Here is a 14926-nt window from a genome sequence, read left to right on the forward strand (position 1 = left end):
GCTGGGGTCATTTGCTCTGCCAATGCCGGTTCCCAGCAGGCACATCAATATTGGCCGTTCTCAGAGCTGGGATGCCGCTGGCTGGTACGAGGTCCCTTGGGAGAATGCTGGGCCTCCCGGGAGGAGAAGTTCTCTGACGTATGGCCCCGGAGAAGGGACCTGGAGTGAGCTGCTAAACCACTGCGCCCAGGACACTGAGCCTTACCTACCCCGGGAAGCTTTTTACAACTCGCTGCCATCGAGAAAGGGGTCGGTGCCTGACTTCGCCTTCTACGACAGCAGACAGGCAGTGATGTCTGGCCGTGGCTCCGTGCTGCCACAAGACTACTGTGGCGACCCATCCAGGGCCACCAGGGTACCCAAGGAGCCTCCCTTCTATCGGGACCCAGGAGCCAGCCGGCCAGTGCCCAGCTACGGAGTGCTTGGCAGCAGAGTGCTGTGGGAGCAGGTACAAGGCCAGTTACCTGCTCTGCAGGATACTGGCCACCTCTACCGGGAATCTGGGGCTAAAACCCTCCCACATGGGCAGAGGACACATGGCAGGACTCCATCTCCTGGGAGGTATGGAAGGGAACAGCCTGATACAAGGTTAGGGATAGACGCACCCACCTTCTCCCCCACCCCCAGTCAAGTCTACAGTGATATCTGTGAAAGACCTGTTGATTCTGCCCCTGCCAGACAGGTGGCCCCAACGTGCCTGGTTGTGGACCCCAGCTCGGCTGCTCCTACCGAGAACAGCACAGGAGTGGCCCCGGGTCCCCTGAACAGAGGCTATGGGCCTACCCGGGAAAACATCCACTCGAAGCTGACGTATGAGAATTATGAAGCTGACTTGTCTACGTTCCAGGGGCCTGGGGGCAAGAGGACCGTGTACCCCGAGTTTCTGGCCCTGCTGCGGGCAGAAGGTGTGGCAGAGGCCACCCTGGCAGCCCTCTTACAGCAAGGCTTTGACTCCCCCGCCGTCCTGGCCACCCTGGAGGACGCCGACATCAAGTCCGTCGCACCCAACCTGGGCCAGGCCCGTGTCCTGAGCCGCCTCGCCAGCAGCTGCAGGACAGAGATGCAGTTTCGGAGACAGGACCGGACGGGCCCTCCACCCCGCGCTCGGTCCAGTAGCTTCAGCCACCGGAGTGAACTGCCCAGTGACTTGGCCTCGCTGGGCACCACAGCCTTGCAGTTCCATCCCGCTGGGCCTTTGCAGGCACCGTCTCCAGCCCGGGCTGGAGACGCAGCTCGCCGCCCCTCCAGCGCACCTTCCCAGCACCTCCTGGAGACAGCAGCTACTTACTCTGCCCCAGTGGTGGGGGCCCAACCCCCCCACTTGCCCTCCAACTCCGGGTACAGCTCTCCTACCCCTTGTGCCCTAACAGCACGCCTGGCTCCCTCATATCCTTCCCAAGCTGCTGGGGTAGCCTTGGCTAACCCAGGTCCTTCTGTCTCCCTCCACTCAAGTCCCAGAACAGCTTACTCCACCTCGTACACAGTGCCCATGGAGCTGCTGAAGAGGGAGCGCAGCATGACCGCCTCTCCGCTGCCCAGCCCCCACGGCAGCCCCCAGCTCCTGCGGAAACCTGGAGCGGCCCCCATGGAGCCGCCTGCCCTGCCACCAGTCAGCCAAAGCCTCCACACACCTCACTCTCCGTACCAGAAGGTGGCCCGGCGGACGGGGGCTCCCATCATCGTGTCAACCATGCTCACTCCAGAACCAAGTAACTTACCCTTCCTGGCTGGGAGTTCAAGGGGTCGGGGGGGAGAGGAGTACAGAGATTTGAGAAGAAAATAATGTGTTCCTACTGATCCTATGTGTCTTTGTCTGTGCCCGGCCCCCTAACCCTACCAGAGTACTAGGGCGAACGCTGGGGTCAGTTCCTTCCTCCCATGGGCTATTCTTGAGTTCTGCAGATTTATGTAGCAGGTTAATACCCCAGTTTGCCGGCTTCCTCATCTGGTTTTTGAAACATAGCCGCTTTCCGGAGAGGATCAGAAGCCGTTCTGAGAGACTGTCCCGTTTTTATGCATGAGAAGGGTGGTTCTCTAATTTCATTGGATAGCTTTGGAAAAGCCAAGAGTATCTGATGGAATGCCTCCTATAATTTGTGCATGGATAATTTGCTGGTAAAAGTGCCTAGCAGTGTGGGCAGCACCCCCCTCTGCAAAAGCAGCACACAGTATCAAAGGCAGAGATTCTCCTGCCGACAAGAACACGTCTGTCTCCATAGTTGTGGGCTAAACAAAGCAACATGTTGAAATCTCTTAGAACTGTTTGAAAGGGGGAAAAAAAAAAAGATTAAGCCTCTCATTTTAGAAAACATGGTTGGGAATTCTGCTTGTTCGTGGGGGAAGATACTATTTCCCCATTGAAGTGGGGGGGGAATGCTAGGTGGTTTTCTTCAAAGCAGAAGCCCAGAGTGATTGATTCATAGTGTGCTTTTCATTGGACACTGTGGTTAAACAGTTAGTGTTTAGCACTAGAATCCGGACTGAAAAGGTCAATCAGTTTCTCCTTGCCTTTGCCTTCCAACATACATAATTTAGAAAATGGCATCATTTTTACACTGATTTTTGTTTTGTTTTATGTGTGTATGAGTGCCTGCATGTATGTGTGTGCCAGGGTTCCCAGAAGCAGGAAGAGGGCATCGAATGCCCTGGGATTGGAGTTACAGGTGGATGTTAGCTGCCCGATCCAGGTGCTAGGAGTTGAACCCAGATCCTCTGCAAGAATAGCAAGTGCTCTTAACTGCTGAGCCCTCAAAAGGTTTTCAAATACATTTAAAAATATCTAGCGTATCGGACAGGGGTAGTGGAGTGGGAAATGTACATGTTCTACAGTGTCCTCTGAAACCGCCTTGGATAAGTCTGGTCTTCGGAGCCTTGAGATAGGTTTTTCTATGAGGATGGCATGGAGTGATTCAGGACTGTAGAGCCAGCCCTCCAGGCCTTCTGTCTTTCTAAAGAGACTGGCTAACTGCTTGGGGGTGGGATGTCTCCTCCAGTTTGTTGTTGTTGTTTTTCTTGTTTTTCTCTTGCCAGTGAGTCTGGTGTTATGCTCCCCACCCCCACTTTTTTATTTGTTTATCTTTTAAAGTCTGATTATATACTTTGACTTTGAAATCCGTGTGTGCCAGGAGGGGAGTCAGTAAGTTTTGAGGGCCTGTGTGCCTTCTTTCTCTCTCAGTCCAACATTCTTTCTTTGCAACCAACTCATTTGCATGGCGATGACATTTGTTGCTCCAGTAATTTCATCTGATAATGGCTGGGCTTGCAAAGCGGATCTGAAAACATATTCCTTAATTATGTGTTGCTAAGCAACGGAAGGGTTTGGTCATAATCACAGAAAGATTATCTCCTCACTGAAGTCCTGGAAAGGTTTTGCTGAAGGAGGAGGTCCTGCAAAATTGCCGTCTCCCCCCACCCGTGGCTCCCCACCCTCCTTTCTGTTTACTGTGTGCTGCATTCGAACAAAAACACTCGGTGCTATTTGGGTACGGGGTGAGGTGTGTTATATAAGTTGTTTGGAGTGTGATTGTTGACACACTGTTTTACAGACCCAAGGATATTGATTTTTATTTCATTTGCATGGCAGCGAGCCATCGCCGAGCAAGCCTGCAGTCGGGAGTCTGCCAGCAAATAAATTTCTCTGTCAAATGATCTATCCCAGAGCGCCAGTTGTCATCCTCGCTTCTTAGCGTACATTCCGTGTGACATTATGACTCTACCCTGTCGGGGCTGGGGGGCAGGGCCTCGGCTTCCTGGCTGCTTCTCCGCTGTGTGCATGGCATTTGGGTGACAGGTTTGTTTCCTGGAGTGTCCAGCCAGATCGGGGTATGCCGAAGGCAGCCGGGGACTTCACGGAGCGTCTATAGGCACGGCTTCAGGCAGAGAGGTGCCGAGTCCCAGAGAGAACGGGGTCAGACCAAGCGAAAGGCACCGGAGACCCGAGGCACATTGCTGGGCTGCCTGCCTTGCCTCTGGGCCCAGAGATGGCAACCTCCGGTCTTGAAATGGAGTCGTATTATGTTACTCATTAGTGGCAGGGTCAGCCTGACTGATTCTTCATTTTGATTTCACCGCACTCTATTGGTTTCCGCCCAGTGTGGAGGGTCCTGGATCGCCTGGGAAGTTGATTCCCCCCTCCCCCCAACACCCCCATGCCCTTATGGTGAGCTGATGTCAAATGTTAGCTGCAGAATTGTTTGAGGAATTTTTTAAGAGTCTCGTTTGGCTCTTCAGACACGGTGTGGATACTAATGTTTGCTTTCTTTTTGGTCTATGTGGACAGTAACAATAGGCTTCTATTTGCCAGGCCTGTCCCAGCCCATCAGCCAGGCAGTTCAGAACAGCAGGGCAAGGCAGGCAGAGGCACAGGATTAATGGGTTTCTGGGCAGCGCTTCGTGAGTGATGGCACCTGGTGGGTCGGCTCTCCATCCCACACTGACGTGGCGGCTGACACGGTGGCTGTCACGTGCTGTCATCTGTGGCCAAGAGTCTGAGCCACTCTGTACCAGATGCCAAGGAGCTTCAAGCAAACGCCAGTATGGTGGCGACCATTTTCCATCCTGTTTCCCCCCCCAAATCAGCAAAGCACGGCTTGCCAACGCTCAGCCACAGGCTAGGCGCAGGGTTCAGTTTCTTTGCTGTGTGAGAGACAGTCTCCCACACCCACACCCACCTCCCATATTCCCAGCTATTCTTCTTAATGTAGCCGCACTGACGAAGCACCTGAAGGCTCCGTTCTAGTTATCTTGTTGCCAAGGCTGTTACTAAGGACTCTTAAGGTCGGTTGGAAAAAATCTATGGCTATTTATCCAATGGTGTGGTATGCCATTGCGTTGATTCCAATGCCATGTGAACACATGATGTGATTAGAAATGAGGATGGGGATTGCTCCCACAGGGCCCCCGTGATTCCCTCAGATGTCTTTCTTTGAAGTGCTTTCTGCATGCTCTGAGGTTGGGCTCTTTGGTTTGTAAGGATGCTGGAGATGACCTCCTGGAAGTTCCAAAGTTCTGGCTTGTACCCACTCACTACTCTAGATAGAACAAGCCCAAGAAGGACCTCTATGTGTGACTCTGTAGACCTCTGCTGAGTGCTTGGCCTGTTCCTGTCTGAGTTAGGGCTGCACTTGACCCTGAGCTGCTCTGACCACGTGACCAAACTCTTTCCTCTGTATGAGTTGGGGAATTTCATCCTCACAGTGAAGAGCATTCTCCTTTGATTAAATGGCATGCAAGCTGTTCTTTGGTCCCTGGAGGACCAGGGCCAAGCTGTCAGCAACTGTAACAGGACGACGACGAGATTAAATGGACAAAGGGGAGAAAAAACAGGAAACTGGGGAACCAGGCTAGAACACGAGACCACTCCCGGTGAGCTTGAACACAAGGAGAAGTGGAAGGTTCTTCTGGGAGCTTCGTAGCATTTAATGAAGGAGGGAACACTTAAAAGACTCGTTGCGCCGGGCGGTGGTGGCGCACGCCTTTAATCCCAGCACTCGGGAGGCAGAGCCAGGCGGATCTCTGTGAGTTCGAGGCCAGCCTGGGCTACCAAGTGAGTTCCAGGAAAGGCGCAAAGCTACACAGAGAAACCCTGTCTCGAAAAACCAAAAAAAAAAAAAAAAAGACTCGTTGCACTGAGGACCGGACCCGAGAGCTTTTATAGCTAGGGAGCTTTTTCTGAATGACCCTGTTGTGTCCTCTTGACCGCCTAGCTAACGAGTTGGTGTCTCTAGGGTTGAGTTTACTTTCTTGTCACCTCTCGGGTCCTGTTGCCTCCTTGGCCTTCCTTGTGTTCCAGCAGCTGCCCATATTTTTATTGTCTTTATCATTTTCATTCAGGCTCATCAAAGCTTCATTCCAAATGAAGTTGCTCAGCTCTTCCATGTAGTTTTGGGCCCTGGAGAGTGGCTGCTCCCTCTTTAGTTCCCCACATCCACGCCGGAATGGACAGTAGGAACTCTTGTCTGGAGAATGGAGTGCCGAGTTCTGTGGTCCATTTTCCTGTATCTATCCCGTTCAAAGCTGGCCTCCCTGCTTGGGGACTGTCCTGTCAGAAACCTTTAATATATAGAGAGATAAATGTTACTTGGTACGTTCTGGTGTTTCCTTCTGTGTGGGGATTTGAACCTAGAATACATAGAAAAAGTGACTTTGGAGAGGAGGGGGTTGGGGACCCTGACCAGCTGCCACACTTGGGAGAGTCAGCCTGCTGGCCTCACAGATGGAGAGCCTGCAGGAGGGTCCTCAAGAGTCCCCTTCTTTGTGAGCCTGAAAACCCCACGCAGAATGAAGAAAGTGGAGCAGACGGGGGGGGGGGGGGGGCCTCTTCCCTCTTCTGTTGACCCCAGGGGCTGCCTTAGCTTCAACATGACAGTAACGTCTGTGCTTCTGGGCATTTGGCCCTGGTGGTGTGGAGAGAGTGCCGAGTCAGGTCTGCCAGGCCCCAGCCCCCTTTGGAGGGACAGGGTAGTAGCATGTGTTCCACGCCCAGGGATGAGCGGCTTGATTGCAATGGACACAGAGTGCCCACAGACAACCCTAGTCCTCGGGCATCAGTCAGCCGTGCCTCCTCTCACTGTGCCTTTGTGAGGTGAGCGCCTGGGGCACCCAGGGACACCCAGGCCTGTGCCATCCCAGTTGCTGCTGCCTCCTGGTTTCTGTACAAAAGGCCCTGCAAGAGCCAAAAGAAACTGGCACATCCTCCCCCCTCTGTCCCCTAGCTCGTGTTGAAGCCCCTGTGCCGGGTGGGCAGGGGGACCCCGGGTGCTTGAGCACAGTAGGTGCTCTCAGCCTACAGAAGGAGAGTCTGAGCATGATGAAGGCTCAGGCCTCTGCAGCCCTTCACTTGGGAGGCAGAAGTATCGCCACAAGTTCTGGTCTAGCACGGGCTACCTCGTTCCAGACCAATTAGGACCGCATGGTGAAAGCTGTCTCAGATGACCTGGACATCGGGGTGAGCTGGGCCTCTGACGTCCAGGGACCACGCGTGGGCTCTGCAGGTTCCTGTGCAGCTCCTGTCCACTTCCACGTTCCTCAGGCAGGTTTCTTTCCTGTTCTAGCCTTCCATTGTGTCTAATCTCTGGCATTCTCTGTTGCCATGGGCACAGGTTTCGTTAGCATTTAACAACTGCTCACACCCTGTCAGGATGCACCACCTTATAAGCATCCAGTTCTGCAAGGCAATAGCTGAAGACCAGAGCAAAGCCACCAGGTTCTAGCATGGGCGACGTGGGAGGTTGGAATTTTGTGTCCTTATGTTTCTTTTAAGGCCAGGAAGGATGTGCCTCTGAACCAGCCAGGTTTCTCTCTGGGGCCACACAACAGGACATGGGCCATACTCAGGGGAAGGTATCTGTGGTTCCTGCCTGCAGTTCTCAGCAATGCTGTTTGTTCTCCCGTGTTGCTCTGCCCTGGCCTCTGCAGAAGTGCGTGGTTCTCTCCATCAGTGGGTCTCTAGCTTGCAAGAGTGGTTTCCTACTTTGCTGGCCTGTGCACGGTTCGCATTCATCAAAATCTGGTAAATGAGTCTCGTGACGGGAAAGGAGAGAGAGGTGTCTTGGGAGACATGTTCCAGGCTACTATTTCTCTGGAAAACTCAGCTAGTGTGTCGGAGGCAGGTGGAAAAGATCTTTCGTCCCTGGCCTGATTGAAAGTAGAAGAAACAGATGGGCAGTAAACACCTCACATGCCACGGGGAATTAATAGCAGAAATACACAGGGAGCTTTGATTGACAGGTACTCACTTTGGATTCTGTCCTCTGGAACCCTTCTTTGTCATCCAGTTACTGGCTGGAAGGGCACCCTACCTAGGCTGCTGGAGAGTGGCTGTGGGCGCCCCAGAGTGGGCCCTCCTGACCTTGCTCATTATGGCTGAAGTGTGGTCCCTGACTTCTCTCTCTGCCTGAGGCTTTGTGGGAGGATGTTCCTTCTGAGTCAGAGCCTTGGCAGAAGCCCAAGAGTCCCTTGCTATCTCGGGGTTTCATCACACCTTGTCTGGCCCGTGGGCTAGTAGTGTATGCAAAGCTCAGGGCATCTGAGATACCAGCCGCAGGTCACCTCAAGGCTGTTCCTGCAGAGAAAGTCACACACAGATTTGTGGGATTCTGTTTTTACATCCGAGCCAGGGGATGTCTTACCTGGCATTGTCCATCAGTACATGTTAAGTCGCAGGCCACTGTGAAGAGTGATCTGGACTATGGTTCTGAGGTCTCTGGTGACTAGCCACCAAACCTCAGGCGTGGGTCTCAGAGGCCTTGTAAAAATCAAAGGGAATTTGGAGTTTTTCTCTTCCTTGGTGCTACATTGGGTGACAGTTACTATCACGGTAGTTTTTTTCTTAGGCCTCAAAGCCTAAGACCCCGCTGGAGAGAGGAACCAACCCTGCCTGCTGAGATCCTTGGCCCCGTGCAGTTCTTGACAGAGGTGTCTGCAGATCATGTCTTTGGTTGATGGGTGGGTCTGTTCAGTGAGGGCTGCGGAATCTGAAGATCAATCATCCCACTAAGGTAGCAATGGAGGAGGTGCTTTGGGCATTCTTTCTAGAAGGCTTGATGTGTTTTCTTGGCTGTATCCCTGGCCTGGCCTGGTGTTTAGGTCACTGTTAGAGTGCCTATGCATGGTGGTTGTGGGCCAGCCAGTCCCCTTTACACCACTGGGAGCCCCACCTTCTCCTTCAAGCTCTAGAGTCGTCAGGTAGAACTGAGTCAAGCCCTTCTGTGACCTTGAGAATCAGCATATTCCTTGGCCTCACTTTGTGTGTTGGAAAATCAGAACCTGCTTTAGGCATCAGTGATGCAGGATTTAAGAGCGGTGCCGGGCGGCTCCTGTAACCTGCATAGGCCTCAACGGGGACTCGTAAGGCTGCCTTGATTCCACAGTTGTGACCATGTAGACAGTACAGGACCACTGTTTCATGTGTATTCCATCCGGCTTGTGGATGTGTGATTTCATTTCTTCGCTAAAATTTTGAGGCACTGGGGGTGGATGCATGTGTCTATAGTCATAGCACTCTGGAGTTTGAGGTCAACTTGAGCTACATAGCAAGTTCCAGGCTAGCCTGGATTGCGTAGTGAGACCCTGTCTCAAAAATCAAAAGGGATTTGTTGTTGTTGTTGTTGTCGTTTTTAATGTATATTGAAAGCCAGTAATGGGAAAGTGGCTAGAGACGGGGCTTACTATTCTACATTTAAGCCAGTCCCCAGGTCTGGAAAGTATACTCTGTAAGCGGCCTAATTCCCACAGCACTGAATGTGCTTCACATGGGGGGATAGGGGCTGTGCCTCAGGAGAGAGACCGATCCTGGGGACCCTAGAGCTACGTATAGCTGCCTTTTCCTCTCCACCCCGGCTGCACAGTGGAGGGAGTCACTCTCCATGGTCTTTCCAGCATGTTTCGCTCTCCCAACCCATAACCTTGGCAGTCAGGCCTTAATTTAAAGGCTATGGGTAGCCACGACCCCTTGAGAAATACAGCCTGGATATCCATAGCTTGACCTCACAGGAGTCACAGCCGCCGAGAAGGCAAAGTGAGTCAGTCAGCAGGACCAGGGTTGACTTAGTGCCTGGGGAGGCTGCGGAATCCTAAGCCTTGAACAGGAAGTTCACCGAGTTCTGGTAGCTAGTTAACGGGGAGCACCCCCTTCTAACTTGAGGTTTGTCCTTTAAGATTTTAAGTTTCTTCCTGGCCAAGTCCTGAGATTTTACTCTGCGGCTGAGCTCAGGTGTCAGCCACATGCGCAAGAGGCTGAGGCAGCACAGGTGAGGGCCGGTGATGCGCTCTCAGAGCAAGGTTGCAGGAAGAGACTGGTGTTCCTCCCCCCAGAGAAGCCAACTGATTGAAGTAGTCTTATAGATAAAGGTTCCTTCCAGAAGACAGATGAGGGGGTCTCCAGGGACCTGGGTGCCACACTGGGAAGCGGAAAGGTCCATCACTTGAGGAACTAATACACCCTCACACTTACCCACAAGCCCGGGACTTCACCCTTCCGGCCTGTCTTCTGTCCGTGGTGCCAAATAGGACATGCAACCCATCTTAGCAAAAACTGCAGCGGAGGCTGTGCCCTTGGCTGTGCTTTAGGACACGTCCTTCCTGGTCAGCTTCTGGTAATGTTCTTCAGGGACCCACTTCAAGTCTGAGGTCAGCAGAGATGTGCTTTGTACTGGCTGGATTCTCGAGACAAGGAATTGGTTAGGAGACATTTCATTTTGGAGCACCAAGAGCTGCCGGAGACTGGCAGGTGACAGAAGCCCAGTCCCCAAATCACACAAGCCGTGCTGTCGTGGAAAGAGAAAGTTTTCTCTGGACAAGCTGCAGAGATGTCTGTCTCGGGTTCTGGGTGGAGCCAGTTGAAGTAATGGCAGATGCTGGCCTCTTTGGGGTAGCAGGGTAGTCTAAGTTTGCTTTCCTGTTACTGAACTGGAAACAACGATGTTTCCACACAGTGTAGGGCTCTCCCCTTTCACTCTGGACGGCACCACACCCAAACACACACAACGCTGGGTTAGCAGCAGTCACACAGGAAGCCTGCAGGGCCCCATGGCCATGGCCCAGGCATTTGGAGCAGCAATCTGTGCGCACCTGGTGGGTGATCATGGGGGCCTAGATGATTCTCACTTGATCTGTAACCCTCTAAAATACAAGGTGTGTTAAGCAAACCAACCTGCTTAGCTCAGCATCTCATGGCCCGCCCTGAGTCTCACCTAGAGAGCACTCTAGCTCCTGAGTTCAGAGGGCCTGGTGACAAGCTAGCTCCTCGAGGCGTATGCCGTAACAGTGGGCCAGCCCTTTCTCAACCATCTTTGCCTGTTCATGGGGCCTACCATGGGCCCTTGCCCTTCCGGGGTGCATCTGTTAGTTTTTGCTCCCTAGTAGATCATTCTAGAAATAATAGTAACCTTTCAGCCAGTGGCTCTTCATCCTAGGCATTTTATGGTACGCTCTTCTCAGAATCTGGCACAGCTTAGCCCTCAGGTTTGAAGGATTATGGGATCTTCTAAATAAGCCACTACCCCTCTGTGCAGCTGGGTGGTGCCTTACACTTGTGTTGGTGGCCCTTGCTAGTGTTGGTGGCCCCACAGGGCCCTGCTTCATTCCAGGTCATCTTGTTTACGTCGTGGGTAAATGACCTTCAGGCTCCTTTCCACATTACAAGAGTAGGTCAAGGTCACCAGTGCCTGGCAGGGAGATTTCAGCAGGCCCTGGTGTGGTGTACCCTGGTGCTGAGGGGCACTGAATCCCCAAGGCCTGTGAGCTCAGAGTTGTACCAACAAAAGCTGAGGTTTCTGATCAAAGTGGTGTTTTCTGACCTTTCAGATGGTGTGACATAAAGTGGTGACTCTTAGAAAGATGTCCCATCTGAATGGCTGAGTTTCTCCCGGGCTTCCCAGCAGGGAGCGGGCTGCTGTTGGCTGCTGTGTGTGTATCCCCACACTGGCAGGTTGGAAACCATTCTGCATGTGCTTCAGTGTATTGGCAGAACGAGAGACGCAGCTTCCTCTCCTCATAGTCATATACTGGGGTGCTTTAAGGCTGAGCCTCAATTTGGGGTTTGCATTGTGAAGCCCAAGCCTCTGGTAAACACAAACACACACACACACACACACACACACACACACACACACACACACACACACCACATCACATCACATCACATCACATCACATCTCAGTTCTGGTTTTCCACCTGACTTTCTAGAAATTGTGTCCAGCCAAGAGGGTTAGGTCCTACTGAAAAGTGGCCGTATATATAATAGGGAGAAGTCCATCCCGAAGGGGAGGCTTGTCTTACAACACTAGGGAGACTCCAGTGGGCCCCATGAGGGGTTTACCTTGCAGGTAGTAGCAGCTCCTGGGTCGGCATCACTGGCTCCATTTTCTAGGTTTCATGTTCCTATGGGTAAGGCTGGGAGCTACCCATAGACTCAGTGGCTTCCCCAATTATCTCATGGGTCTCAGAGCTACTAATGAATCATTTACAGACTTGGCTTCTTGCTAGGCACACAGCAGTCCATGGATGACACGCTTTCATCTTGGAATCTCTATAGGGGCTGTTTGACCGCCTTGACCTTGCCATTCCTGGTATATCCCTTAGGTTTTGCAGCCCAGCAGGTTAATTTAAAATCAGTGGTCTGCAGGTGGCCATATGATGCAACCCAGAAAGTCAGGACAGCTGATGGAGAACATCTAGAGAGTTCTAGCAAACTAACCTCAGCGTAAAAGAGGCTTTGTCTGGGTGCCATCCATGAGCTCCTTCCTGGTCTCTGTCTCCTGATCCCAGTGTGGCCAGTATAAGGTGTCAGAACTTCAGAGTACATTGCCAGCTTGGGAATCCAAAGGCATTTAGGTTCTTATTTATTTTTTTATGTATATGGGCATTTTTGCTTGCATGTATATATGTATATACATTGGGTGCAGGCAGTGCCCGTAGGGGCCTCAAGAGGACGCCACAGCTCCTAGACCTAAAGTGATGGTTGACATCACCATGTGGGGGTCAGGAATGGAGCCCAGGTCCTTTTAACCACTGAGCCCCGTCCCTCCATCCCCTGCAGGTCGGTTCTCAATCTGCAAGCAATAGAAACAGATCCAGACCACATTTTCGAAATGGGTTCCTTTCTTTCTTCACCTTTACTCATACAGTATTCAAGAAAATGGAAAGTGGGCCTCAGAAAGACAGGGCAAGGCTGTGGGACAGGATCACCACATGTCCTTCCTGGTAATGCTACTTTGGGAAGCATGACAGCTATGGGGCAGATCCCGAGCCAGGAGATAACTCCAGCCTTTCTGTCCTCAAAGCCCTGAGGAGGGAAGTCCTGGGGGGGGGGGGGGTCATCCATGTGTCATGTTAATGTAAATGAGCTTTACACTATAATGTATCCATAACATCCTTATACTTTAAGGGAGTGGATGGCGGGTCTGCTCATAGCTCTGTATGTTGGATGAGATCGTGTGTTTTTGGACATGCAGTATCGTACAGTGCTTTTTCCAGCTACAGTGGCCCAGAAGCTGGTTGGCCAGAAAGTTACCCACGTCTCTCTAGATAGAGGTCTAGAGGTCACTGGAGGTCTACAAGGCCCTTGAACCTGCCATTACCGGGGTGGCTGGCACAAATCTGAACCACTTAGCTTGGGGTTGTACTTGACGTTCTCTAACCTAATGTTCCTGGGGGCAGCTTCCTCTCCAAGCTATATTATACCCAGGGACCTGCAGCGCCATGGTCCAGACAGATAGATGAGCAAGTTCCATGTTGTATAGAGGCAATCCTGGAGCCAGCTAGGAATTCACTCCAGGGGAACTGACTTGAGTTCTCTACCCCACCTATAATGCTGGGTAGGCTTTCAGCAGTGGGATACTGCCTCCATTCCCATAAGAAGCCTAATCGTTGCCAGGTAGAAAAAGTCTATGGAGAGGGGTAGAGGGACACATCATCGTGTTGCATAGTCACTGAACACCTTGTCATCGGATGTGTCTCCAGTATGTGGGAGGCTGGGAATGATGGCTGCATCACCAGGTCCCTGTCAGTCTTAGAGTTTGGCTATGTGGAAAAGCTGTGAGCGTATCTATCCTAAACTCCGATTTTGGAAGGGCACCTCCGTAAGTACTATGCCTTGAGCTTCCTTCCCTCAAATTCCCCTGTTGAAGAAATGAGCCACGGCTCCAGGCCAGGGGCCATCCTGAAGACTGATCCCAGCCTCTGAGGGTCATATGTGTCATATTAATGTAAATGTGCTTTACACTGAGATGTGCCCCTGGCACCCTAATCTGTTAAAATGATACATTCTTCAAGCCTGTTGAAAGAGGTGGGAAGGAGGTCTGCCGGAAGCTGACTCTGTATTGAGATCATCGGGGCTCTCTACCTCTGATTTTGTGTTCCCCGATATGCCGTGGGCAGGTTCCCAGCCCTCCTCATACCCTGGGTCAGGTGGCTCCTGGTAGCGCTGCTCCTCAGCCACTCTATGCCAGGTTTCATGCTGTCACTGCCACCGACCCTGCCACCCCCGTTCAGCATCCTTCCCTAGCCAACAGGTCTCTATTGCCTCTGCTCCTCCCTTTTGCCTTGATATCAGAGGTTTCCCCACTGGGAGTCATACCTCAGGCCTTGGCCAGGTGTCCTCAGGGTGTTGTGGACCCACCTCAGCTGAGGGAAAGAACAAAGGATGGGATTCACCAAAGAAAAAGGACACCTTGTCAGGGAGAGAACTGATCACTAGGCAACCTGGAGTCTGTTACCCGGGTAACAGATAACATGCTCCAGTACCGTGGATGGACATCTTAGATGGTGGCTCTCAGCCGCTCCAGATGTACTGGATGGCTCTAAAGCTCTGGCTTGTTCCTGGCACTGTCTTCCCTGGCAAGGTGGGGTAAGTTACTACTTAATTAATACCTGAACTTCTGGTGTGGCAAAATGAACCATCCTGCTAGCCCTTTCCAAAACCAAGCTTCTTGGGAGACTGGGGAAGGAGTTGTGACCTGTGTGGTGTGACACTGTGTGTCTGATACTGATACCCTCGTCCCATGTTCTTGGAATTTGGCCATTTTACCCTCTTTCTTAGTAAAATGAAGGCAGGGTTATTGTCAGAACCTTACATACCTCAGCTTGAGTGCTCATCTGGGTTAGCAGATGGTGCTCTGTAGCTGAGTGACAGGATGAACACATGAGCAACTGTGGGATAATCACTGTCACCTCACTTCCCCTTCTGTGACCTGGACCTACTAAGGACAGGGAATATTGAGGCCATTTGTTTTCTCATAGGACCAACCTGTTAGTTATCTGAGCCATGGGCCAGTGAGGATGTGGGGTGTAACTTGTTCACTACCTTGCCGTTGCCAATGTGAGAGGATTTTAGAACTGGGACCACTCAGGCACCCTACCATGTGCTTCAGAGTCTCAGGCAGGTAACAGGTGCACGCCGGGAATGCTTCAACATGAGGATCTGGCT

At 52.1% G+C, this 14926-nt stretch overlaps 1 protein-coding gene and 1 long non-coding RNA gene across 10 annotated transcripts in view; one reads left to right on the forward strand and one right to left on the reverse strand.

Annotated features, from left to right (window-relative positions):
- The window catches only part of Ctbp2 (C-terminal binding protein 2), a 139454-nt gene that overhangs the window by 106232 nt on the left and 18296 nt on the right, over nt 1-14926 (forward strand). Inside the window, exon 1 of one of the 9 annotated variants that reach the window (XM_059265249.1) lies at nt 23-1709. The exons of 5 other annotated variants lie outside the window; for them this stretch is intronic. In XM_059265249.1, the coding sequence (XP_059121232.1) occupies nt 23-1709 (1687 nt within the window). Of the gene's footprint in view, nt 1-22; nt 1710-14209; nt 14343-14744; nt 14883-14926 lie in introns of those variants that run through there. 3 more of the 9 variants (XM_059265295.1, XM_059265257.1, XM_059265312.1) reach the window with 3 other exon arrangements.
- Nucleotides 5619-12311, reverse strand: LOC131912996 (uncharacterized). Its single transcript, XR_009379784.1, has 3 exons — nt 12197-12311; nt 9953-10161; nt 5619-6051 (listed from the first exon to the last, which is right to left on the reverse strand). It is a non-coding gene; the product is annotated as an uncharacterized LOC131912996 (long non-coding RNA).

Source organism: Peromyscus eremicus, chromosome 1, assembly GCF_949786415.1.
Source record: "Peromyscus eremicus chromosome 1, PerEre_H2_v1, whole genome shotgun sequence".
Classification (NCBI taxonomy): Eukaryota; Metazoa; Chordata; class Mammalia; order Rodentia; family Cricetidae; genus Peromyscus; species Peromyscus eremicus.